Below are 27878 nucleotides of genomic sequence, written 5' to 3' on the forward strand. Positions count from 1 at the left end.
ATTAGGGGATGAATTTTATCTGGGAGATTGATGTAGAAAGCTAAGTTCATGAGCTCTATTAAAGAAGTGAATGTTTGCCAAACTCTGCTAAATCCTGGGTGGGGAAGCACAGTCGAAATTTTTCCATCATTTAGAAATGAAGCTGTGTAAGTAAAGTTTGCCTGAAGAAAAGCCAATACGCAAAAACCAAGTGTGGACAAGTGGCTGTTTCCTTTAAGACATCTTAAAATAGCAAGCACTTCTAGTGCAATTATTTACATTATGATTTGACTGTTTAAGTGGCCTGCATACCATTCTCTATAAATACAATATACTTCTTGTCTTTTTGAATTTTTGATCAAATTCTACAGGTTTTTGGCGAGGGACATCACTGAACTTTCATTGAAACTTGCCCCTTTAATCCCACATGTCTTTAATCCCCAAGGTCTATAACCCTTAATTTAACACTGCCCACATCTACGTACTTTTTTTTTTTTATTACTACTCAGTTCCTTATGGTTTTGCTTACGATCACCAGCCATTTGCTTCAGAGATGCTCAGGGCTAGCATTTCTAGAGTCATCCCGAGCAACCTGCCTCCTTTACTAAGTGTCCTGTCTCACCTGCTTTATTCCGGCCAAGTTCTGGGGAGCCTGCACCTCCCTGTCTCTTGAGCACTACCCTTTCCTGATGCTTCTGCTCTAGGAAAGCGTTCACAGTCATCTCTCTCTGTCCTGTACACATGTCTCTTAATTATTTATTCTGCCTTCAGTGTCAAAACTGATATTCCCTTCCTCCCAACACATTCTCCTCACAGGACACCAGATGACTTTTCTGAAATGCCAATCAAATGACATCACCTGAATACCTGTCTTTACCTAAAAGATTAAAATCAAATTCTGTAAGTTTTCTTAAGTTAAGCCTAACCCTATGGTTTTATCCCTTAATACTTCCCCACTCAGACCTCTACATATAGGGTGGGGGAGTAAGTTAGTATTAAAAAAAAAAGAATCAGCAACAACTGAAGTTAATTACAAAAGAAACCTTTTGTAGTTAGAAGTTTTTGATGTATTTGATGCATTTCCTAGTATGTACAGCACTGTTTTCTTACGAGTGTATTAAAGAAAAAGTCTAGGCTAATGCATTAAGTATGAGAACTCTGAGCTGCACCATATTTGCTTGGTATGTTTGAACTTCTGTAATGGTCATATTATGAGGACTCTCCAGAGAATCTAGTAATAACTAAAGAGGTTCTCTCAATCTCTGGAAATGAAGCTGCCTTCATATTTTTAAAGAATTGTGATGATGCCTATTTAACGTAAAGTATATATGGAATTTATATAGTTTCACAATAATTTTAATTGTACAAGACATCACTTATGCGCAAGTTGGAGTCATTTACCCTTTGGAGGACATATAGCAATCATGCTGTAACAGAAACTATTTGGTTTCAACTACTCTAAATCTGTACTACCTCAGCCGCAGACACCGAAATGCCCCTCCTTCCTGAGGATGCTGCCTCCTCCCTCACAAACCCTTAAGAAACACTGGCAGACAGTGAGACTATTCTACTCTTAATAGTGTGGGTAAGGCATATTTTTATATGTTAAGAAAAAAGTGGGGGGCAATGCTACCTTGGGCATAAATGATAAGTTGGACTGAAATGCAAAATTAACTTAGGCTGTACTCTGCTGCTCACTGTAGTTGTCACTGGCCACGCATGGCTTCCAATCACTTAAAATGTGCATGGTCCAAACCAATATATGCTGTAAGTATAACATACGTATCAGAATTTATAAAATATCTCATTAACTTTTTATGTTTCTTATACATTGAAATAATGACATTTGGGATAGAATGGGTTATATAACATAGTATTGACACATAATTTCACATATTTGTTTTTTCTATTTTTGATGTAGTTACTGGAAATTGCAAAATTACATACCAGCTCATATTAAATTTCTATTGAGCAGTGTTATTCAAATATTATTTTTCAATAAATGACCAGTGTCTTGTTTATTGTATGCCTAGTGTACAAATTGATATTATTTGTACAGTAGAGAGTATAGAACCTTTACTGGTAGGGATGGATGAGGAGTGAGAGGTAATGAAAATTCAATTATTTGTATTACTGATGGTTTAAATTTTGAACAGATATAAGGAGAAAAAAAGTTGTGGCATGTAAACCACTTCTGCAGAAACAGGCGATGGCACCGGTACAGAAAAGCAGAATAATTGTACCCATAAGTATCTGGAAGACTCCCCTGTACCCAACCTGTGCAACAAAGCCAGTGACCCACTCACAGCAGTGCTACTGACCCACAAGAAACTTGACTTGTTCAATTCTCTCCATTTTACTGTCAAAGATGATTTCCATAGAAGGGCATTTACTAATATGTAAGGAGTCTTCCAAAGTGACGTCTACGAATGCCAGGACTTCACACTTTCAGAATTTTACTACTCAGTTTGATTCAGAAAGTATATCCTTCATTAACAACAAAATGACACAAAGTATTATTTTTAAAATGCATATTAATTACCAAAATTCTGAATTTGAAATGCAATTCTAAATAGTTGGCACATTCTAATTTGGTACTAATCTGTCCTCATAATAATGGGCTATATAGTACATAATGATTAGAAACTGATAGATTTCAAAAGTCATATTTAAAACCAACAGAAATAAGAGGTAACTATTTTGAAAATAAAAACCCAGAAGTCCCAACATCCCATTCCATGAATTTTCGTCCCAGAGAAGGGAGATAAGAATTAGTTCTGTCACATGGTTTCAGATCTCAAATCTTCCCAGGGGTGGGGGCGCAGAGGTCTTGTTCCAAAGATGATCAAAGACATTGTAAACAATAACTCTGTCTCTAGCTAATCTGCTTTAGAATCTAAACTACCAGCAGAATGGAACTTGATTGTATACTGATGGCACAAAGTGTTGCGTTACGTTATAATCTCAATCGTGTTGGTTTCTATCATCTTCCTGTCTCTGTTCTATAGCAACATGATCATATTTTTGTTTTAGAAACAGTATTTTGGCTGCTGTGTAACAGACTACAGCAAGAAATCAGGAACAACAACTGCTTGCTGACTTGAATTATTGAAATGATAAGAAGGGGTGAAAGCAGGTTTCCTGGAAGATGCTCGTTATAGGTACTTCATGGAAACTGGTTCAGTTTCTCAAGGGGAGCCCACGTATGGAGTCCTAACATTTCTCCAACATGGATGAGCTTATTTCAATTGCTCTTCCCAAATAACTTTTAAAAGGAAAGTATGCCTTTTTTTTTTATACAAAGAGAAATGTTTTAAAATGTTAAAGTGACTATTTCCAGAAGTTTCACACAGGCTGAACGCTGATAAATTTCTAATATGTTTAAAACCCACATTTTCTCCAGAATGATGGGCTCCTACGATTCAGAAACAAAAGAGCAATTTTGGGCTATCTCATATAATTTCAAATTTGACACAGAAGACTCTTCTACAAATGGCCAGTAATACATAAAAGACAAAGGAGAAAATGCAGACACCAGCAGTCTGCAAGGGTAGCCGAACCAGTTCACAATTTTCCACTGTATCCTCAGAATACACATAGTTCAGGGCTCGAGTTACTTTCTAACTCTGAACTCAAAAGTTAACAGGTTTTTGGAGTTCTTTTAAGTTATGTGATTTCCAGAATGGCATTTGATAAGGCAAAGACGATTTTGCTTCATCCAGCAAGTGATAAATATGACGTCACTGTATTTTAAAAGCCTACAACACAAATAGTACCATATGCTTTGTTTTCTTCCAATGCCAAGCTAAAAGTCTGTAGCACTCTAATAAACTGCTGTAAGTCTAGGAATATTTTTGGTCAAAGTTTTCTTTTTCCCTTGTTTTATATCTGGTTTGCTAATAGATTTCTTTAGCTTTAGAATTATAATTAGAAGACAGTTATTACTTTGCATAATCAAATTGTAATTGCTACTTGGGGGAAATCCAACAAATTTAAGCATCAGTACTCGCAAAAAAAACAATGGCTGGCAAAAAAAGAATAACAAATGCTATGTTCTAATGATCTAAGCCATCTAACAATGTTTGCTTAACTGGTGAATTTGTTTTAGAGGCTGGGGAGCAAGTCATATTAGGTGATAGTAGAATTATCAAAATACTTTAAAGCATTAATAAATGACAGTTGAAAATAAGAACTAATCACCCATAAACACTAATAGCGGTAATAAAGAACAAAAATTTACCTGGGGCCAGAAACTTATTTAAGCCTGTTGTTTGTTCAATGTGTGTTCTTGGGCAAGTCACTTACTCATTTGCAGGATGGGAGACATCATTGTTGCCTAACTGTAACAGACACTTGTCAATTCCATCCCCGCTGTGTGGCTGTGTCTGGAGAACCTCCTACACATGTGCTTCTCACATTAGAAACCAAAAGGCCAAGCTGCAGATGTCCACACTCCTTTTTATTCCCTGACTTGGTTCTCCAGGCTTCACAGCAATTCTAGAAACTACCTAGATGTTTCATATTTTTTTTTCCCATGCTTTGTTAAATCAGTTATTTACTTTCTAACTGTTCGACACCAAGAAGCCTGGCTTCCACTTCCAAAACGTCGCTCACACTTGTCTCTCCCACCACCTCCTTTTCTTCCACTGTGTTTCACCTCATAAAATGTTTGCATGCTTAATCCTGTCGTGGCATCGGCTCTTCAGATGATCTACCTGACACATCTGGACAAATAATGTACTTAAATGTGTACTTTCTGAAACTGGCAACTTTTAAATGAGTCCTCAAATAGGGGGGGAACAAATAGAGATTTTGTAAAACAAATCTCAGATGAGAATTATTCCTTTCTCTATTTCATTCCTTCATATCTTGAAAAAGATACTCACAAAAGAAAATCTTTTAAATAGATACATCAAATCAATACCTTTCCTAATATAAAAGACTCTCCTTCAGTTACAAATTCACCTACTTCTAACAAGGAGAAGCAAATTAAAAGCCTTAACTTAAAATTAACTACTTATGTTGTCAGTCTCTGATTGGACTTAAGCTCCTGAAAGGTGCTTAAGGAGCACTCTCTTCCATGTTTTTTTTTTATAAAATAGTAGGTTCCTTCACCATGGGAATGTCTGTTAAGTGGAGATGATGTTCACCCATAGTGAGGTATAGAGACAAAGACCGTAAGAAGTTCCAGATCCCACTAGGGACACAGAAAGACAAAATACACCAATTGTTTTCACTGCTCAACCTACAGAAAATAAACCTCAGTTGCCTTTTACAAATCACAGAAAGTAAAGTTCAACAAAACTCTTAAGATGGGAATAAGTAAAAGATAAAATGAGAACCATTATAGGGAACTGATTTTAAACTGAGTTCCTTAAAGGAACTCTGCACCAGTGATATCCTTACTGGCCTGAGATGAGTACACTCCTTCCAAGAACTGGACAAAACACAATGTCTCAATTTAGGAAGCTAAACTGCAATCATCATATGCACAGATATACACATATAGATTACATGTAAATATGTATATATATTTTGTAAAATTTATATATTTTATAAAATTTTTACTATAAGCTTGATTTACTCAAACTTCATTATTTTACACTGATGGCATATACTCCTTAACAAACAGAAAAATAATGTCTTTCTACTACATCAGAGATGAGTTTTTAAGACAAAACATTGATCTTTCAGATAGTGAAAAGTTATTTACTAGTTCGATAATAATCAGAAATAGAAAAAGAAAGTCTGCAAGTTACACATACTTTTCATACACTTTCTGATTTTTTCATGATCATTTAGCAAAAAACAACTTTATGTCACCAACCACTGGCATATTTGTAATGATTAAATTTTTACTGTAGCAATGAAAACACATTTTTGAGTGGAAACCCAAACAAGGAAACTGTAAGTAGCATTTCCAACAACAGATGAATAACTCTAAACTACACTTTGTTGTTGGGGATTGTTCTCTGTATTAAGAGACTTAAAACCAAATAAATTTCTCCCTCGTCCTTAAGATAACATCAGCACCGACTTGACTCAGGTACTTTCCCACACTTGGTGAGCCAGAGCAGGCGGAGAAACAGTCCACTTACTGTACCAGGGTCAAAAAGACAGAACGCACTTTCCTCTCTTCCCTCTATACTACGTTCCCAAGAAGCTACAGTAAGCAGGGAGAGATTAAAGAATGAACCATACCCAAAACAATCTATGGCAATTTCAAATGACTAATTACAGGTCTTATAACATACCCAACTGGCTAATAAGACTTTTTGCTCTACAGAATTGCAAATTAGTACTAAACTACCTGAGACTGGGAAGCTAACTTTTGCCCTCCAGGCTTCAGAAAACAATAAAGCCATAGCTCTTCACATTTCAAGTTGTTAGCAAGTCATTTTTCTTATGAGTCAACCAAATAATAGATCTAAATTCAAGTACCTACCAGTTCAGGATGTGATAGAACATTTCACAATGAAGCCCCAGTCAAAAGAACTAATCCTAAATAATTTATCATGTATTTTCTATGAAAAATTAGGAAAGCAAAAAATTCCAAGCAGTAACTGAAAACTGTCATTTAAAGGTTAAAGGAAGCAAAAAGGCCTATAATTTTAGAAAGTCTGACAGATTTCATAGCAGGACAGAATATGGAATATCCTAGTGAAGGTACTTTTGATATAACAGAAAAAACAAAGCTTCCAATTAGAAAGAGTGAACAGGTGGGAAGGGAACATTTATTCTTTTTCCAAAGATACTGTTTTCCTCGTGAGCTGTCAGAAATCACTTGAACAAAGGCAGAACTTCTCAACAATTGCTTATAAAGTTGCTTTCTAAATGATTTTTTTTGGCAATGAAATGTGGTGCACATATTAAAAATATGCAGCGTTTCATGCTACAGCATTTTCATTCTTTCTTTCATCTGACAAATATTTATGGAGCTCCCAGAAGATAATTAAGCATTGTTCTAGTGCTTGGGATACAGCCTGAACAAAAAGGCCTCAATTCCCTGCTGCGGTTGAGATTACTTTCTCAGTGAAACACATAACAAGCAAGGAAATCAGTGGAAGGTTGTGTCTACACTACCCTGCACGATCCCACCGTTATCTTGCCATAATAGAGCGCTTTGCTGCAGTGCCTCTGGAGACTGGACACAATTTTATAAATAAACTTGCAATGTGAAAAAGACCTTTCGCTATTTCAGATAAATTCTCTTGGCCAAATTTTAAGGGAAATTTGTCTTTAAAAGATCAGTACAATATACACCAGAGGTAACCAAGTATTTTTACACACTTTAGGCTTTTGCAGGCCACCTGTGATAAGTGTCACACAATCTCCATTTTTAATTCTAGAAAGATATAAAACTATCCTTGTCTCACAGACCACACAAAAACAGATCAGGGGCTGAATTTAATCTGCACCATAATTTGATAGCCCCTGACTAAAAGCTCCAGATGAATAAGCTTTTGAAGGCTCTCAGTCCCGTATTTCATGATTCATTCTATACATTTGTGTGCAATTCTCCTGCTCTTTATTATTCTACCAACATCCAATAGAGTACTCTTTACTAGAACCACGCAGTTCCAACCACAGCAGCCTCACAGTCAACTCTGAAGAGCACACCTGCTCGACCTTACACAAGCAACAGGAAAAAATCTTGGTGGAAAACCCTTTGCGAACCTACACTCTGCTGAAGACCCAAGGCAGGGACTGGGCATGCTCTCCACACACTTCTCCAGACAGACCCAGTGAGAGCGAAGGTTCTCTTACCTTGCTGGTGGGACATCAATATTGGAAGAAACGACTTTTCGTTTCTGCTCAAGGAGACAGATGGAACGAGTGTTTTCCTTCTCGTGGTCGAGGACCCGATTGGCTTTTTTGGTGTCTACTGTTTTCATATCTTCCTCCATGGCCAAGGGGAACAAATGATGATGAGATGTTTTCTTACTGGAGTCGCGCTTTAAGTCCTCAGCTTGAAATGTGAAGGTCATTTCCCGCTTAGTGCTCCCCACCTGGGAACGGAAGCACAGACACTCTTAGAATGGGGCTCTGAGACTGTCAGGAGGGAGCCCTGAGAACAGAGATTCTCTGCCCGGTCAGCAGTTTGTAGTTTACATGGGGAAAATGCAGCACAGAAACCCAACAGCTAGCACTACAGAGTGTTGTATGCTTATTAATATTTTAAGATAACTCAAGCTATAATATTTTAGGATAACTCAACCTATATGTTTTTCTTTATCACAATAAAAAAGTGAGTATGGAACCTGAATATACAATTCTCTCAAACAAATATACGAAGTCAGTGAGTACATAAAAAGACGTTCAAAATCATTAGTGACCAGGAAAACACAAACCCAAACAATAATTAAGTACTACTTTACACCCAATAGGGGGGCTATTGGAGAAAACTACAAAAAAACAGGAGAAAATCCTGATAAGTGTTGGAGACACTGGAGCCCTCACTTAGTACTTGTTGGACTAATGATGCATAGCAGAGGCAGGAAACAGTTTCTTATTTCTTTAAAAAATACAGAATTATCATATGTTTCAATGACTCTACTCCTAGGTATGTAAGAACAGATTTATAGACAATAATTTATGTGAATTCTCATAGCCGTATTCATAATAGCATAAAGGAAACAATGAAAATGTCCATCAACTGACCAATGAAGACCACATAGTAGATCCATGCAATGCCTTTAAAAGGGTGAGATGCTGATATATGCTCAAAGAATGAATGAACCTTGAAAACAATATACTAAGTGAAACAAGCCAGACACAAATGGCAGCACTGTGCAGAATTCCATATGAACCACAACATGCAAACTTATTAAGACACAAAGCAGGTCAGTGGCTATCAGAGACCAGGGAAAAGGGAAATGGGAACTGATTATTTAACTGGACAAAAGTTTTCTTTTGAAGAATGAAAATGTCCTGAGAATGGAGACGGGGAGATGGTTGAACCTCCTTTGATGTCCCCTGAATTGCATGATTTAATATGAAATAAATGGTAAATTTCAAGTCATATGAACTTTACAGCAGTAACGATAACTGAGGAACAAAAAAAGTACAACTGATGTATGTATTACAACACAAACAAACTCATCATGAAAATAAGAAGTGCCTTTCCTTGAGGACTTTAGGACCTCTAAATTTTTTAATTTACAATAATGCTTTCCCTTTTACAACTAAGAAGATTCAATTAAGATAATTTAAATATTTCCAGCTTATTTCATGCTCAAGAGAAGAGCTCTTAACATATAAAGTTAAACTTCATCTCTATTTAACGTAGCATTAACCACACTCTGCAGTTCAATAAGAACTGTATTTCTATCTTTCTCTACTATAGTTAGCATCTTAAGGAAACCCCTTCTACAAACAAGTGATAAAAAATATCAGGCTAATTTTTCTTATCATTTTGAACTAAGTGCAGTGATTAAGGTACAAGGCAAATAATTAAAACATGGGGAATGGAAGTCTGCTACTTCCAAATTTGTGATTACTGAGAGAAGAGAATTTTTTAAAAAGGTTTTTGTTTTTGTTTTGAAACAGGGTCTCACTGTGAAGTTCAGGCTGACCTCAAATTTGAGATGATCTTCCTGCCTCAGCCTCCAAAGTGCTAGATTACAGGTGTGTGGCACCACCTTCGACAAAGAAAGGTTTTTGTAAGTAACTGCTGCTGTAAACAAAGCCTGGAGTACACTCATTAAAGTCTTAAGTACACAAGGAAAAGTCAGACCTCTTGGTAATCTGGAGCATCAGGAGTCATTAGAGTGATCTCAAAATACACATACCTATGAGACCTTTCACAGACAGTAAAATAACCCATCCCTTCTTCTGGAGGCAGTTGGTGAAGTCCATTTGTAGAATTAGTAATTAAGTAATTTTTATCCACCTACTACTTAAATAAAAAATACATTTGCTTCTTTTATTTATTTATTTATTTTTGAGACAAGGTCTTGCTATGTAGCCCAGGTTGGCCTAGAACTTGCAGCAATCCTCCTGCCTCAGCCTCTCAAATGCTGAGATTACATGTTCCATTACGCCAGACTTATATTTCTTTTGAACTTCAGATAGCAGAAAAAACAAAAAGACTTTGATCAAATTGATTTAAATTTATAAAACCCAAAGCCTAAGTCTAAGGCAGGTTCAGAATAAAACAAAACATTGTGTGTTCAATAATAGCAGAGTCTAGTATTCATAACCGGAGATTCTCAGATGAAGGAAAGTTCAGACTGGTGTTTAGGACACAGAGGCTGCCACGTAACAGAACCTCTGGAGTCCAGGATGACCTGTGCCCTGGAATGCACTTGCAGCTGAGCAGCATCTTTCATAGGAAGATCTGAGGCTCTACACAGCACTCCAACCCGCAGGGAAAGAGGTCGCAGTCCTTTGATGTTCTTGTTCTTACACTTAGCTCCACAAGACAATGTCTTCTACTTTTGGTCTACCTGCAGCTCATTAAAAAGTCTCCGTATGTCTGTCTGTCTTCCTTTCTTTATTAAAGTTTTTTTTTTTTATTTTAAAGAGGGTAAAACAAAACAGAACAAAGCAAATCAGAAGAAAACAATGTAAGTGACACAGATTTCAAAGCAAAACCACAGGGGATCTACAGTGGCTACCATAAAATCTCGTTTTTTTCTAAATAGTTGTCTATATCTTCACACACAATGAATTCATAGAAAACAAAATAGTATAAAACTGATCAGAACACAGTAATGAAGGCATAATAGGCCTTCAAAACCAGACAATGGGAAAATCAACAGTGGCTGCCATAAGGTTTCCTGTTCATACCTTCATGTATGTTGAAATTATATAATACAAAACAGACTAAAACTACTCTAAACAAACAATAAAAAATTACGGGATTTCACAGCATGACGATACAGAATCAGCAATGGATACCATAATGAGTCTTTTTCTTCAAAGTAGTTGTTCATTTCATTATGCATAATATAATCAAATCTCAAACTGTTTAGAAGAAGTTCTACACATGTATAAGCCTCTATATATACACCTATCCTTTTGGCATTAGAAGAAAAAACAAAACAGGTTACTAGAAAAACAAGAAACAAAAAAGACAAATAAATAACAATAGCAAAGAGCCCAAAGCAACGACGATATAGGCCTTCAAAACAAGGTGGTAGGAACATAACTAGGTTTGTTATTTTACATAGTGATTTTCAAAAGAATTCCTCAGATCACCAGACACAAACATGCAAAATCGATCTAATCCTATGAATGTTAACTATTTTGTTCCAAGAACTAATAGAATTTGTAGCACCATCATCTTAGCTATCTTAAGTATATTTATACAAATTTAGATATTTTTTCTTTTCCCTTCCTGTATTTTCCTCCTTTTCCCTGAGATACTATTTTTTCTCTTTTGAGCAGATTCTTACCCTTTCACAGTATTTATTGAGGATTTTGTATCTTATGTACTTTTATCATTTCTTACACTAGGGCACACTACAGTATTTACAAATATGAGTTTGATTTATTTCACTTAGGAGTATGGTCTCAAGTTGCACCCATTTACCTATAAAAATCTGAATGTGATCATTCTTTATAGCTAAGTAGTACTCCACTGTATAAAAGTACCACATCTTTTTATCCATTCCTCAGTTGATGGGCATTTTGGTTATTTATAAGATTTAGCTATTACAAATTGTGCTGCTATAAACATGGGTGCACATATATCACTGTGTATGATGTTTTCAGTTCTTCTGGGAATATGCCCAGAAGTTGAATAGTTGGGTCAAATGGGACTTCCAATCCCAGCTTTTTGAGGAACCTCCAGACTGACCCCCACAGTGGTTGCACCAGTCTACACTCCCATCAGCAGTGCAGCAGAGTTCCTTTTTCCCCCACACCCTCTTCACCATTTGTTGATGGTTTTCTTTATCCTGGCCATTCTTTCTGGAGTGAGATGGAATCTTAGCGTGGTTTTAATTTGCATTGCTCTAATGACCAATGATGCCGTATTTCTTAAAATGCCTTAATAAAGTAAAATAATGTCAAAGAAAAGTGAGTGTGTGCTTATGCTGTTTCAACAACATCAATACCTAACAGAAAGGAGCAAGAAAATATATCACACTTCCAAAAAGGCAATGAATGTTTTGTAAAAAGGCAGCTTAGAAACATCAACAAGCACAATTATAAATCTTGTAAATATCTCTCCTTATTCAATCTTCTATGCAATTCTTTCTTCCTGGACCTGGAGGTGACAGAGAGGTGACTGTCACTTCTGTTCCCACCTTAAATTACAACAGGAATATTCTAAGCACAGGTATAAAAGAAAACAAAGGCCTCGGTTTTGATTATCAACAGCTTTGCCCTAAGTGTCAAGTTCTACATTAATCAGATACAAAGTCAATAGTATCAAGTTGAAACATCATTGACAGCCATGCCTCTCTTGGGCCGAATGGACTGACCAAGCAGAGTCCACCCAACATTTAAAGGAAGGGGGCAACATCTGAAGTCATCTGTGTTCTAGCGTTACAATTCCAGAGATAAATGTGAAGTTAATATGAAGAAATAGGATACATTTCCTATAGAAATACTACAATTGTATGCCATGCTGTGAGCCAAGGCTTCATAATAAATCGCATTACAGCAATATTCAATAATGTAAGCTACAAACCTTCTAAAATAGTTTTTAAACAAAAAGACTTTTTTAATAATAACCAGAGAATTGCAGCAATGGAAGGGATTTCAGAGACAACTAGGCAGAGACTCCTTGTTTAAAAGTGAGTTACGGGAGCTGTGCTGTCCACAGCAGCGGCCTGGGCCCAAGCACGTGGCTGTTATGGGGTCAGCAGGCAGGACAGGCCCTTTCCAGGATGAAGGGCCTGTGTCCTGGCTGTGCTCTCTGCCTGGGGTGCCTTTCTCTGACCTCCTTACTTACACCACATGCTCCCACAGGCTGGGCACCACGTCATGTTCATCCCTGTGCCCCCAGCACTGAGTTGGGCTGGCATGCAGCAGGCACTCAAGAAATGAGTGCAGAGTGAAGGTGGCCTGTGACAAGCAACTGGACTTGTCTTTCCCGACGTGTGCTCCTCTGGCGCACTTCCCCCTGACCACCGCTGCCACCCCTTCAAGGCAGAACTTCTCCAGGGACCTGCAAGCGGAACAGTCACGGCCAGAGACATCCTGGGTGAAGTGCGCCTGCACTTTGATGAGCTGAATAAGCTTCAAGTGCGGGACCCAGGCTACCTGTAGACCACAGAGCTCTAGACAGAAGGCAAAGACTCTGTGGACAAAACCGGCCAGGTTCGGAAACCAGCTGGTAGCCCAACTGGACTTGTGGACCAACTTGCAAAAAAAGTAGAGAACGAGAAGACAAAGGTCACTGGTGCGCAGAACTTGCTTAAATCTATAGCAAAGCAGCAAGAATCCCAACAGCAGCAACTCCAGGCACTAACAGCAGAAAAGAAAATGTAGCTAGAAAGGTATCGAGTTGAATATGAAGCTTTGGGAAAAGCAGAAACAGAACAAAAGTAATTTACTGGCCAATTTGTTTTGCAGAAATGAACTGAATCAGTAAAGCAAATAAAAAGCCCTCCCATACCAAAAAAACCCTCCAACATTCCAGTGACTTGACGGATGATCTAAGTATGCTGTAAGACACCGAGTGAGGAACACAGTCCTCTAAAGGTGTAATGCAGGTTCAGAGCAGCGGGGATTAGAAGTCCGTGCACAGCCTGAGGCCCCGCAGGGCAGGTCCTCACCTCTTACATTCTTAGCATTAACTAAGCAGGCTGTAAACACTGCTTTTTTTTGTACATTCACAATGCTTTGGAAAGAAAATTTAAAAATTACTTTTATTTAAAACTAAAAGTGGAATTAAAAGTGAAGCAAGGTGGTCCCAGAACTCTGGTAGGCTGAGACAGGAGGATTTCGAGTTTGAGTCCAGACTGAGCAACTTAGCAATTTGGTCAGACCCTATCAATAATCAGACAAACCCAGTGAATGAATAGGCGGGCCAGGATGTAGTTCAGGGTGAAGCGCTTGAATTCAAGTACTGCAAAGAAAGCAGGGGAGGCTGAGAGTGGAGGGATGCAGTTCAGTACAAAAAGCCGGTCTGTGTTTCTCAAACGGCACAACTTTTGCTTCCGGCTCTCCTCTAGCTTTCTGGCTTCTTCTCTCTTCCTTTATTCCTCTTTCTGTTCTTCTATCACATCAGGAATGAAACATTTAGCATCTATAAGAAATACTACTTCATATTTAACTGTGTTTTCATGAAATCACAGACTTAATTGGAAAGGATCACGGAGACCACTAAGTCTCTGATACATTTTACTTTGCAATGTTTTTATAGAGTTTAAATATACTTTTCATTTTAAATGATTACTTATAAAATATATGCCAATGAAAATATGGCTAAAGGAAAGTTTTCTATTCTTCCCTACTTCCCTTCTGACCTTGCCCAGCCAGGTCAATACTCTTCGAACCATATTTAACAACTTACTATAAAACATCAAATTACTTACCATGCATTATGTACCTATGTGCATATAAACTATCTGGGGTGTTTAGATATGAGTATGATTATACTTCATTCTGCAGCCTAGTTTTTCAACTTGACAATACATCATCAGTTTCTTTTCATATGAGGAAATCCACACTTATTTTGAATATTAAAATACTTCAAGACATAACAGATTTTATTTCTTCTTGACAGACATTAATAACTCAATCTTATATTAAAAGTAATAATCCTTGTGTATATATAAGCATATATCTTATTGTATTTGTAAGATTTTTATAAAAAAAATTCCAGGAGGCAGAATTACAGAAACTACCTAAACTTTTCTTCAATGGGTGAACAAAGTACAGAACATCAATATAATGAATATCACCTACTGCACAATGGTAACCATGAAGTCACTAAATAAAAAAACATTAAAAAATATCCATGCTCTATTAAAGGCAACACATTTGTTCATGATCTATTTAGGGATACACACAAGTTGCAGACCATGTTGGATACAGTTTCACTGAATTTAAAACAGTACATCAAAAAGCTAAGCACCTCAGGGAGCATAAGACTAGATGGGCTAAGACAGTTCTTTGACTTTTTATATAATTAGATATAACCATATAGAGAAAGACATGCATGATTTCTAATTGGTGACATAATGGAGATTTTTACTTTAAAGACAAAATAGATAAATTAAAATAACAAGACCTTTATGTTGTTTATGAAAGTCATAAAAATTATGAAAAAATTTTAACATGAGTTTTGGTACCTTCAAATACTATTGGTAAGAATATACATGTTTTAGGAGACTGCTCTGGAAAATTTTAGCAAAATCTGTTTATGCCTTTGTTTTAGGAGTCCCACACTTAAGGAAAAAAATACACAAGGTTTTATCACAGAAATGCTGACAACATTAAAAATACAGAAATTACTATCAAAAAATACTAGGCTAAATGTATACAAATAAAATACATATTTAAAAAACAAATCTCTGTATTAATCAGCAGAGATTCAATATATTAATCATAAAAAGTTTATAAATGAGTACATGTAATATTATCTCAGAGAGAAGAAATATGGATCTTTGTAGAGAAATAATCCTGAAAGGACATTCTAAAATGTTAACAATTGTATTCTTTGGAGACAGATGTACGAGCAAATTTTGCTTTCTATTTTGTTTGTAATTTTTCAATACCCAAGTGTGGTTTGGTATTTTAAAACTTATGATATTCTCCTACTATGAAAAACGCATATCATTTTTATATAATTAAGTTTCTCAAGAATCTAGCATTTTTACAGCTAACATTTTTCTTCTATTAGTTTTCAGATACTAGTACGTATGTATTTACAAAAGAAAAAAATGACCTGAAATGATTCCTCTGCTGGCGCTATCACCTGCACTGAGTATCAGCACCTCTCATTACGCTGCACTCCAGTAACTGCCTGTGCATTCCTTCTTCCTACCCAGCACAGAAGCCTGTCACACCGCACCTCTCACCCCCACAGGCACGCACACCATCAGTGTAACTTCTCACAAGGAACAAAGCTTCAGTGTTCAATTATGTGAGAACACCATCAATTATCAATTACCATCTGACAAGTAAAACTCAGAATTTTTATTTCGATGAACAGCCTTTGTTTTTTCTAGGAGATGATAACCAGTGTATGTATAAAAATGACATATTTGGGAAAATTGCAATTTTTTAACAAGAAGTTCAAAATATCTATTTAAGTCTTGAATGTCCGTAAATGGTGTCCTTTGTAAATTGGATGCAACTTTCTAAGACAGGGACTGGAGCTCATCAGCCTTTCTCAATACAAAAACATCTGGCTTCCACAGCAAGAAAATACCAGCACACCACAAATAAGGACGGCTTCTGACATCAGCCCACTTACTTGATCAATCCTTCCTTCTGTCTACACACAAGTGCTGTGCAGGTCACCTGCATCCTATCACCCTCTCCGTGGCTTTAAATAATAAGACACCAGAAAGCATGTGTCAACGCTACTCTTGGAAATTATTCCCAGTTACTCACTATAATCCAATCAGATATGAGGAGTTGGCTTTGGAGATTAACTCGATTTCCAGGAATAACCTGAAGAAAGCCAATCCATTTGCCTTCCGAGACTTTCTGAATAACAAGAAGATATTACAGAAATTCTGGGAAAGGCCATTTGATTCAAGTTACCATTATATATATATATATATATATATATATATATATATATATATACACACACACACACACACACACACACACATATTAATGTTAGCAGCAAATAATGATAGGTGGTTCCCTTGGTCAAATGACTCTCCTACAACTCACCAGGAAACCACACTCCTGGTAAACTTTGTAATTTTTCTTTATAATTTCTTTATAATGTTCTCCCAGTGTCTGGAACATGGAATTAGGTCCACAAATTTTAAATCATATTACAAAAGGAGAAGAAAAGTTACATTAATAGGAACAACTTGGTTTTTTTCTATTAATTTAAAATATACTGCTAAGATTCATGCTCAAAGAAAGATTAGAATCTTGAGAGTAAATCGATAAAGCTACATCCAAAAATAGTCAACAGACTTCTTCTACTCATTACTTCAGACTAAATTATTCAAATTTCTTGTGAGGTAGGTGGAAAATAAGTTGGATGGCAAATCTATCCAGTTCTAATGAATCGCTTTAGAACAACCACTTTTTTAAAAAAATGCTTCTAATTACCAGTCCCTTGATTATTCTCACAGCCCTCTGAAATCACTAAGATAAAGTCTGTTGACTCCTTTCTTTCCAGTGCATTGTTTCTAACCTGGTCAGACAACTGAAATGGAAATCAGACTGGGTTGGTGGCGTTGTGAGAGTGGAGATTCTTATTATGTTTTGGCATTGCATAGTCAAACCACACAACTACACAATCTCAGCAATCAGTATGGTTCATGTGGGGTTTACTACAGCAACGTTAACTTTAATATCTTGACAATTTAATATTCAACAAAGCATGGCTTGGCTTGGTTAATGGCAGATTAGTCAGCAGCATATTTAAGACAGAAAGTTATTGCAAAACTCCCTAGTGGAAGAATACTTGGCTGAGGTTTCAAACCTTCTATTAAACATTATGTAAGTGAGAACACACAACTTGGGTATTTTTAAAAAATCCTTTCGGGAAAGCCTTGAACAAAAATAACCATGTCTATAAAGTCCAACATTAAATTCAAGCTCATCTAAAATCATTCGTATATTTTCCCAGCCAAATCTAAGGACAGAGAGAAAATCAGTATCATTATCAATATGGGGGAACATTTTTGGATTTATCTTCAGAATAGAGAATTTAGAATTTATTGCACATAGTTATTCTATTTGTTTTCTATAATTCAAAGTTTAACTGAGCCAGTCATATCCAATCCATAAGACAGTCATGCAGACTTTACCTTTAAAATATGCCTAAGAATCCAATCACTTCTGCCTGCCTCCACAGTTATCAGTTGGTCAAGCTATCACTGCATCTTGCCTGGATTTGTACGAGTCTCCCCTTTGGATCCCTGCTTCCATCCTTGTCCTGCCTCCCCCGACTGCCCGGTTCTTTCTCACTATCAGTAGCAGTGCTACTCTTTAAAATCAGAATCAGGCCATACCCTTCCTGGTTCGGAACTGTTCCCATTTTCCTTGGAGTAAAAGTCAAAGCTCTTGCAGTAAGCTCCAAGACCGCCTATGATCTGGCCTCCATCTATCCAACTTTCTCCCTGTCCTCCCTTCTTCCCCTTTTTTATCTCTGTTCCTGCTGCAGTTGTGTCTAGAACGTTCCCACACAGGCCCATGTGTCAGTGACTTAGTTTCCAAGGAGCATTCCTGGGAAGCAATAGAAACATTAACAAGTGGGTCTTAGCAGTTAAGTCTTTTTAGGTCACTGTAGGTGTGCCCTTGAGGGAGGTTTTGGGACCCTAATCTCTCTTCTTGTTTCTCATTCATTTTTGGCTAGGAAGTAAACAGGTATCTTCTTCCATGTACCACCACCACGATGCTCCGCCTCCCCACAGGCCCCAAAGCAATGGGACCAACTTACCATGGCCAAAACTCCCAACACTACAAATCAAAATAAACCACTGTCTTTCTAAGTTGATTGTCTCCCATGTTTTTGTTATAGTGATGGAAAGCTTATTCACACAACTCCTCACTGGTCTTGACCATACCTATTTAAAATTGCAGTGCTCCCTTCCCACTGCTCAGTCCACATTCTATCGTATTTTGTTGCTCTATAATATTTATCACTGTATTACAAGCTGTGAAATTATCTTTTATAGTTAATGTTGGGCAGCCTTACCAGAACATTTGTTCTATGAGGCCACTAGCCGTTTTTTGCTTTGGTTACTGATGAATCCTCAGGACCTAGAAGAATGTCTGAAACAGAGGGGGCAGAGTGAATAAATGAAGTTTACATATGATATATGGTGCCCCTAAAAGCCTAAGGAGAATGGATGCAAGTTCTTGGAGCTACACTGTGTGTGGTCACAGGACTCCTCAGTCTCAAAGCAATTTCCTAAACTACCAAGAGCATACCAGGGGATCATGCCATAATTTGGAGAAGAAGCAGGTAAGGAATAAGTACAAAATGGTCACTTCTGATCCTTTCCTTATCACAGTTTTCAACTTTATTTTATGGAGCGATTTATCTTAGAATGCAACTCCTATAATAAAATCTATGAGGGAAACAGGATTTGTTTTATTGTTAAATTACGATGTTCTCAGACTTTGTCCTAATATTAATCCAGGACAAATTATAGAGAGGGAATACAGCAGAATTTCAGATGAAAGTCACTGATAATGTTACACAAATTTCAAAATCCTGAGGAGTGAAGGTTCTATCCTCCAGGTTAAGACAGGACAGACCATTTATGAACCCAGCCCCAAGTAAACTCCACAGCTCCTGTGCCCCCTGTCTGTAGCTCACAGTAAATTCACTCCAATACTCCCCACAATAAGTTCTAACATTTATAGCCCACATAATAATAATGTTATTAAATCCCTCTGCATTTATTTATTCTGCATTAATAGTGACTAAATTGTGCAGATGGAATTCAGGCTCTAGCTAAAGTTCTTGTTATTTCTAAGTTTATTTCTTAAGAAACATAGGCAGCTGTTTTACTGAGGAACATTTGGTCTACAGAAGATATGTCCAAGACAGTAACTGTGATGGTCATGCAGAGCTTTGCAGACTGTAAAAGTCACCACCAGAGTTGCCTGGAGCTTGAGTACAGAATAGACTTCGGTCTCTGACAGTACAGCTTCTCCCAAGGAATCCTAAGGTTTTTCTCACCTAATCTGTATCCACCCCTATCATACTAAACAGAGGGGTTGCTTGTGAGACTACAAACTTCACAAAATCTCTTGTACGTCCCCTATTAGAATCCTCCAGTATGTCAAAGTCCCTCTCCTCCTGGGAATTTCTGAGCTGCCCTGTCCACACTGGGCCATAATTTGGGCATAAACATAGTGAAAGAAAGGAGATTCAGGGAATGACAGAGGCAGTGCTTTAGACTTCACTTTCTTCATGTGTTAAATAGTTACTTGCAGCTGACCTGGGAATCAAAACACATTTTGAAACATGTGTTCTCTGACTGAACCACACATTTCAAAAAAGCTGTTAGAATAGAACCTTTGGGTACATAGAAAAAAGGTAATTCTGATACATAAAAATAAAAGGACAAATCAGTTCTTGAAAAGAATATGGCACCATTTCTCTGGGCACAGAGACAACTGAATCCTTTCTTTCTGGAGTATGATTTTTTTTTTCTCTCCAGGGCTGAGAATCAAACCCAGGGTGTGATGCATGCTAGTTAAGCACCCTAACACTGAGCTATAGCCCTAGCCCCGCTCTCTTAGGACTCTGATCCTCAGTACCAAAAAGGAAAAGAAAAGAAAACCATAGTTGGGTGTCAATTAGCAACCGTGGCTGCCTCCTCCCCTCAGAGCAGGTTCTACACCACTGAGTGAGGCCGGCTACAGGCTGCTTCTAGGCTCCAGGGACAGCTCTCCTTCCTCATATCCGTAATCCCATCCCACCTACTTCACCTTACAGTTTTTAAAACCTGAGCTAGTTTCAACTTCTTCCAACCAAAAACTACAAAAATACAAAAAGCTGGACTAACAAAGCATCTTTAATTCGTTCGGGAATAAAAACTAGAAATACAGTTTCTCAAATCCATCCATGGTTCTCAGCCTCACACATCTTCAAATTTTTAGAGCACATTAGAAGCAGATTTTCAGGAAAAAGAATACTGGTTGCTGAGGGTTTTTCCTTCAGTATGCATGTCATTTAAAATACAACTTATCATTTCTTTGGGCAGTAAACAGCAAGTAAAAATAAAAACTAAAGTTGAAAACTAATGAATTTACATTTTCCCTTGGATTGTGCTAATTCACAGTCGATTATTTCACTAGCTGAACAGATGACTAAATAAAACCTGTTAATAAATGCAGCTAGAGTGTATTCAAGAAAATAAGCGATACAAATTAGAATAATTTTGTTCTTTTTTTTTTCTTTTGGTACCTCGATCGAACTCCCAACCTTGCACTTGCCAGGCAGGTGCTTACACCACTAAGCTAAATCCCCAGCCTGAATAAGATTGTTCTTCTGCTTATCATAAATGTAACTCTCTACAATAAGGGTCGTGCTGGTCTCTATAAGCAGTAGATGGGAATGAGAGGGAAGTATCTTCTACTTTGATACTGAGAATCTCATAAGGAGAGGAGACGTCTTAAAGGAGAACCTGGATAACCTGTGATAAATGAACAGGATGACCTTACAATAAAAAGGTGTGGTCCAGGGCTGAACTACACTGAGCTACAGCTCAGTGGCAGAACGTGTATTTAGCAGGTGCAAGGCCTGGGGCTCCATGCCCAGCAAGGAGAAAAAAGAGAGAGGGAGGAGGCAGCAAGAGTGAACAGGAAGAAGGAAGGGGAAGAGGAGAGGCAAGGAGGAGGAGGGAGGAGTAAGGGGGGAGGAGGAGCAGCCACAACCGCAGTGATGCTCCAGGAAATCATGCCTTCCTACCTGTGGACTGTGAGCTGCTAAGCAGCCATAGTACACAGATACACAAGAGAACATGTGCATGTGTGTGCATGTATAAATGAGTAAATGTAACACACACCTGTGGTGCTGCCAGTCCTCTGTTAGTACTCTGACTGCTAGAATATAAAACCAGGGATAAAGCATTTATTTACCTTCTCTCTCCTTCAGTGTCCCAGAAGCTACACAAAGGCAGACAGCCAGTGTTACTCAGTTCAATATTCTAGGCAGTTGATCTATTTATACCAGGGGTTTTGCAAATGTCTACTTAATTAATATAATTAAGTGACGTTAATATGGCAATGGGGCCAACCCATAAGGGTTGAAACGAATCAGGTCAGGAATGACTGCTATCCCTTATTCACAACTCTTTAAACTATATAGAGGGAAGACAGTGACAATAGCAGCTGGGCCAGTGGCATGCATCTGTGATCCCAGCACTAGGTGGGCTGGGGCAGGAGGATCACTGCAAATTCAAGGCTGCCCCAGGCTATGCAGTAAGGTCAAGATCAGCAAGGAATACACAGTGAGACCCTGCCTAAAAAACTGAAAACAGCAACAGTTATTAAGTTCTTACTAGGTAAAAGATGCTGTGATAAAGTTTGTTTAACATATATTATATCATCCCCACCTCAGAAATCCTGTGAGGAAGATCTTATCCCCTTCACAGATAAGGAGAACAAGTCACAAATTGTAAATTAAGTTAAGGTCTCAGCATTTATCCAAGTGATCCATAGAGTCTTCACTACTTCATCTGTACTTGTCAAACTTACATTAATTGATTTCTTTTTCTCTCTCTCTCTTTTTTTGTACTGGGGACCGGGCTCATGACCTAGCAACTTGCCAGGCAGGCACTTGTGCTGCTGAGCTAAATCCCCCACCTCCATATAATTGATTTCTATTTCCACCAAAACAATAACAACAAAAATATGTTTTTGCTAGGGTGACAGTGAAGTGTGTATCAATTTAAGAAATAAATTTTAATCTCTATCCATGACGGTATTGCCCCCAGCTGGTTTTCATGAAGTTTTTGGGTTTTTTCTCTATGATAGCAGTAACCTGTCCCAATTCTGTTTGTATGGAACAGAAATCCCTAGGCAGTTCAGCATAAAAAGAATTACTAATAGTTCCTGAATCTCCTTGAAGCCTGGAGTTATGAGGTTGGGATTTCAAAAGATCAGCTGCACACAGCCAAGAGAAAAGGTCAACCAAATCATAAGTCTGAACTAGCAAAAGGACCACAGCTCTGTCTCCCACCCTCAATTCCCGTGACCACAAGGACCAAACGCCAGCACTTCTACTGCAGGTACCCCAAGGCATCAGCGACCTTGACATCAGGCATGTCAGATCTCTTCTGCACGTGGCTACCCCTTCACTGGCACATTTGCGCCTCTTGTTGCATGGCTCATGTGGGTGCACTACCTTGGTGGAACCTAACTCACATGTAGAATCTACCTGTGATACAGGAGATAGGGCACAGCAAAGCTGGCTGGGGAAATGAGCAGAAGCTGTCAATTATAAGATCCCAGGACAGTGCCTTGTAATTCCCAGGATCCCTTAGTGGAACTTCTCACAGGCTACTACAAGATGTGGATGGCATAAAAGAGATGAGATGCCACGGGGAGCCTGCTATAGGGACTTCCCATCATACATACACCACGTTTTCCAGACATGATATGTACTTTTATTTTTGTTTTTATCTTCTTTTTCCCTTGTTCTTCCCAAGTTCACACAGCAGAGCTGGTTTCTCCATTACCCCATTCATCACTCACTTTTTGAATAAACCTTTGGCACTGCTTTTGGCTTGGCTCATCTTATTCTGTGTTGAAGACAGAAGAACCTAGAATTCTGACTGGTGAGGCAGTTCTAAAGAAACTATCCGATAACAGCTGCCAGGTGTTCTGAGAAGTTCTGGCCCCAGTAGCAGAAGAAAGTAATACAGCAGGGATGGTGGAGGTGTCGGATGAGCTCATCTACAGTATCTGCCACACCACCATATGTTGCTGTGTTTTTTTCTTTGCAACCTTCTGTCTGCATCTCCACGCATATTTTCAATCCATGTACTTCCATTTCTCTTGCCACTACTGCTTTCCCTAGACTGCTGCAATAACTTCTGGCTAATCTACCTATATTCATATTCTCAATTCCCAAGATTGCACATGTTCCTGAGAGAATCCTATTAAAATGATGCTGTAATTATTTCTTAAATATATAACTACTTTTCATGGCTAAATATAACTATTTTTCTTGGTTATATTAAACTTTACAACACACTATTTAAGCAGCCCCCTTTGGTGTGAATGTGAGGTATTGGAAAGATACCTAGGAGACACACACATCCCAATGGTTAGGAATGTCATCAGAATTTAAGTAATATGAATAAACTATATTTATATCATTAACCCAGCATCCCTGGCTAACTATGACTAACTCAGAAAAAGGAATCAACCTTTGCTATAAAATCATACAAAGTCAAGAGCCAGGCATGATGGTGCACACCTTATAATCCCAGCATGTGGGGGACTGAGGCTCGTGGACTGCTGTGAATTTGAGGCCAGTCTGGACTACACAGAAAGACTCTGTCTCAAAACCATACCAAACCAAACCCAAACGCAAACTCAAACCAAATCACATAAAGCCAGGATCAAATCCTAACACTGCCACTGGTAAGTGGCAGGTTGGTCAGGGGAGTTATTTCCTAAACTTCTCTGTACTTCAATGTCTGGTCCTCACCTATTCAATGGTATGATACGGTGGATGAAAGGAAATATCTGTGTAGGCAATTGATGTCATTCATGCAAAAAGGCAGCGAGTGGTGTATGGCTCCTTCTCTCTGGCAAAATACCTTTCTAAGAATCAGTTTGTAACAGTGATTATCATCTACTGTGACAGTTAATGAAGAGTGAAATAAGGCAGCAATCTGCTGTGGGCTTACTGTATAGAAGAGATCACACACACAGGAAAAGGACACACCAGTGAGGACGACGTGACTCTTGAGAACAGTATGGGCCATCACAGGGGCAGCTGGAGGTAGTCAAGGCCTCTGGGAACTCTGAGTCAGAAATGAGTCATAAGAAAATAGGAACAGTGATAAAACTGTAAGAAAACAGCTTCTTTTAAAAGTTTCTGACTTTCATGAGCTCAACAGATTGCTCTTAGTGTCTCAGATCACTGTCCACATCATTTCACCTCCTGAGCTCTAACCACACTGAAGAAAGCCTAGGAACAGGAGGCCCAGGGAGAGGTGAGCAGCAGCACGGAAGGAAGTACGCATGGAAGAAATCTCACTGCTTGCTTTTATTCTACAGCCTGGAGTCTGTGCAAAAACAGAAGCACTCTTCCCCAAATCAACGGGAACCTATGTTGAGGTCTCTCTCTTTCAGAGTCAGAGGACAAGACCACAAGACAGAACACAAGCAGATACTACCTTTCCTTCGGCTGACATTTCACTGTCATCTCTAATGCAGGAAATGTACCAAAAGGCATCTCAACTTTTGCTGTTGCTAAAGTATATCAGGGCTATTAGGCATGCAAATAATGGAAAAATTACTTCCTTAATATTTCTTATATATTTAGCTAATGATCTGACTCACTGTACAGCTTTTTAGAAGCAGGAATTATATTCCTTTGTATATGCTACGACTTGAATGGCCCTCCAAAACATATGCACATATTTAAGTCTCCACTGTGATAGTACTGGGAGGCTAATTAAAACATAATTAGGCCAACAGGACACCAGTCTTACAATTTTTGTGGTTAACTTGGGAGCTACTTATCTTTGGAGTGTTTCTGTTATAAAGAACCTCAATGCAGGTGTCCCGTCCCTCTTTGTATGGATACCCTCTGCCACATTATAACACAGGCAGAAGGCTCTCATAAGATATGGTCCTTCCGTTTTGTACTTCTCAGCTTTCACAACCGTATGAAATGAACTTTTTTCATTATAAATTACCCAGTCTGTGAGATTCTGTTACAGCAGCAGAAATTAACAGTGTGCTCCCACATAGTACCAACTTAATTTAGTACTTTAAAAAACAGAATTTATTGGAGGTGAATTTGTATGTTTTTTTATAGACTTCTTCTCCAAACATTCTCCTCACAAAAAAACGATGTGGCTCTGATAGCCTCGGGATGAAAAATGAGACTTGGCTGGCAACCAAGTACTGTAGTGCTTATCACAAAAACTTACACAAAGTCAATGATTAATATGTGTTTATTATCATCAAAGGTTACACATTCAGTTTTTTATGAGTTGAAGGTTTTTGTTCATGTGCTAGCTCTCTGAAGGCTATTCTACCAAAAGAAGGTAAAATATGCATAAGCCACAATTTACTCTAGCTTCAAAAGGCAAATAAGTTGTTTACAACCAGAAACATGTACATTCTTCCAGCAAATCAGCAGACAAGTGATAGACACTATATAAGCACCTTCTGTATCTCTGTATAACACACAACTTTTCTGTATATGTTAATACATTAATTCCCAGCTAAAACACCTCCTAATTTTCTTATTTAAAGATCATTTTCAAGGAACTCTTCATAAAAGAAGTTGTATAAAAGATTTCAAAGCAGATAAAATTTCTAAAGCTTGAATATTTATTCCAACCCACACATACACCAGTCTCCTTTTTCCCAGGGATAATAAAGAATAAAGATCTTTTATTAAACTTTGAGAAGAGTATTTGCTTCAAAAGTAGTCATTCATTCAACAAATATTTTTACTAGGTATTGTAGACACAAGGGTAATAGTGACAGGTATGTGTCATAAAAGTCCCTATACTAGGGGCTGGGGATTGAGCTCAGCGGCGTAAGCGCCTGCCTGGCAAACACGAGGTCGTGAGTTCGATCCCCGGTACCAAAAAAAAAAAAAAAAAAAAAAAAGTCCTTATACTAGGGAGACTACAGTGCAATGGCAAACTGGGATATAAATAGAAGAATGATGCAAACATATATAATACCACAACTGCAACAAGACCTCTAACACAAGGAAAGACTAAGAGCAGATAATACAGGGGCGGCTGAGAAAGCAACTCTGAAGAAGTTGCCATCTGCTATAATGGAGTGTCGTAGACTGGGGGCTTCTTAACAGCAGAAATGTGTTTCTTACAGTTCTGAAGCCTGGAAGACTAACATCAAGATTTAGTGTCTTGGGCTAGGGATTTAGCTCAGCGGCATAAGCGCCTGCCTGGCAAGCGCAAGGTCGTGAGTTCAATCCCCAGTACAAAAAAAAAAAGAATCTTAGGGATGCCAACTTTCCATTTGTAGACAGTCATTCTCTAGTTGTGCCCTCACAAAGCAGAAGCAGCTAGCGAGCACTCAAAGGTCTCCTCTGTGAGGGCACTGATGCCATTCACAAAGCCCCCATGCTCATGTCTGAATCCTCTCTCAACAACCCCACCTTCTGATATCATCACACTGGAGATTAGGTTACAATATACGGATTCTTGGGGGACATGAACATTCACCCTTAGCATTTCTCAACTATGAGAAGATGAGGGCGGAACACTGGACTTACTAATCCACTTTAGGTGTCAGGAATTTGTAGATTTAAGGCAGGAAGCAAAAGCTAATTTTCTCATTTTAAATCCATTGAGTTTTTAAAATTTAAAAACCTGCCTTCAAACCAAATATGCTATTAACAATCAAAAGTTTTAGTTTTAAAAATGTCCAAATATCCTTCTGGGATATTTCTTGATTTTTATTTCAAGTAAATGGGAGCACTTGACATGGTTACCAGGAAGAGCTCGGAAGAGAAGTTAAGAGAGGATCTAGTCTCTTCTGCTCATTACACTTTCTGCTCCCCTGCACAAATGGTAAGCCTCTCCTATAAGACCATCAAAGACACACAGAACAGAGTACAAATACGCATTGAGCGGCACCCATTATTTAGTGATCTATAGCTCTACAGCCCCCGGCCACCACTGCCCACTGTCCTAATCCACAGCAGTTCAGGCAAACACCACGGGGTTGGTCCAAGTCTGGCGCAGATCATTTCCTGCACTTGCACTTCTATTTCCTCACGCTGGAAGCTGACCTTGCTGATAAGGAAGGGTATGGCTACACTTAGGAAGCTGCAGAATCTGATTAAATTTAGAGCTGCCTGCCTTGTGCTTCTTGCTATTCTCTCTGTTTGCCTCATTTGTGATTGGTAGCATGCTTCACGGTTCTGCAGTCCTCTTCCAAGGGTAGAAATACTCCACCTGTCTGCAGGTAAAATTCTGTAACCCTGTAAAGAATGTGGAAGGTCTTCAGCATTGATGAAATAACTACTGTCTTAAAGACTGTGGAGTTTCCAGCCAGTAAAATAATAAGGAGCTATACTGAGTTCCATGAACTGTGCTAATAAAGTAAACTTTCAA

General features: G+C 38.2%; 1 protein-coding gene across 2 annotated transcripts in view; it reads right to left on the reverse strand.

The window, feature by feature from the left end:
• The window catches only part of Znf704 (zinc finger protein 704), a 203491-nt gene that overhangs the window by 145246 nt on the left and 30367 nt on the right, over positions 1-27878 (reverse strand). For both annotated transcript variants that reach the window (XR_010050201.1, XM_063257493.1), the window contains exon 2: positions 7747-7988. Coding sequence is in view for 1 of the 2 variants with exons in the window: in XM_063257493.1 (XP_063113563.1) it covers positions 7747-7988 (242 nt within the window). In the remaining variant the exon portion in view is untranslated. The remainder of the gene's footprint in view (positions 1-7746; positions 7989-27878) is intronic.

Source organism: Cavia porcellus, unplaced genomic scaffold, assembly GCF_034190915.1.
Source record: "Cavia porcellus strain 051 isolate PalLab524CR breed Dunkin Hartley unplaced genomic scaffold, mCavPor4.1 scaffold_10, whole genome shotgun sequence".
Taxonomy (NCBI): domain Eukaryota; kingdom Metazoa; phylum Chordata; class Mammalia; order Rodentia; family Caviidae; genus Cavia; species Cavia porcellus.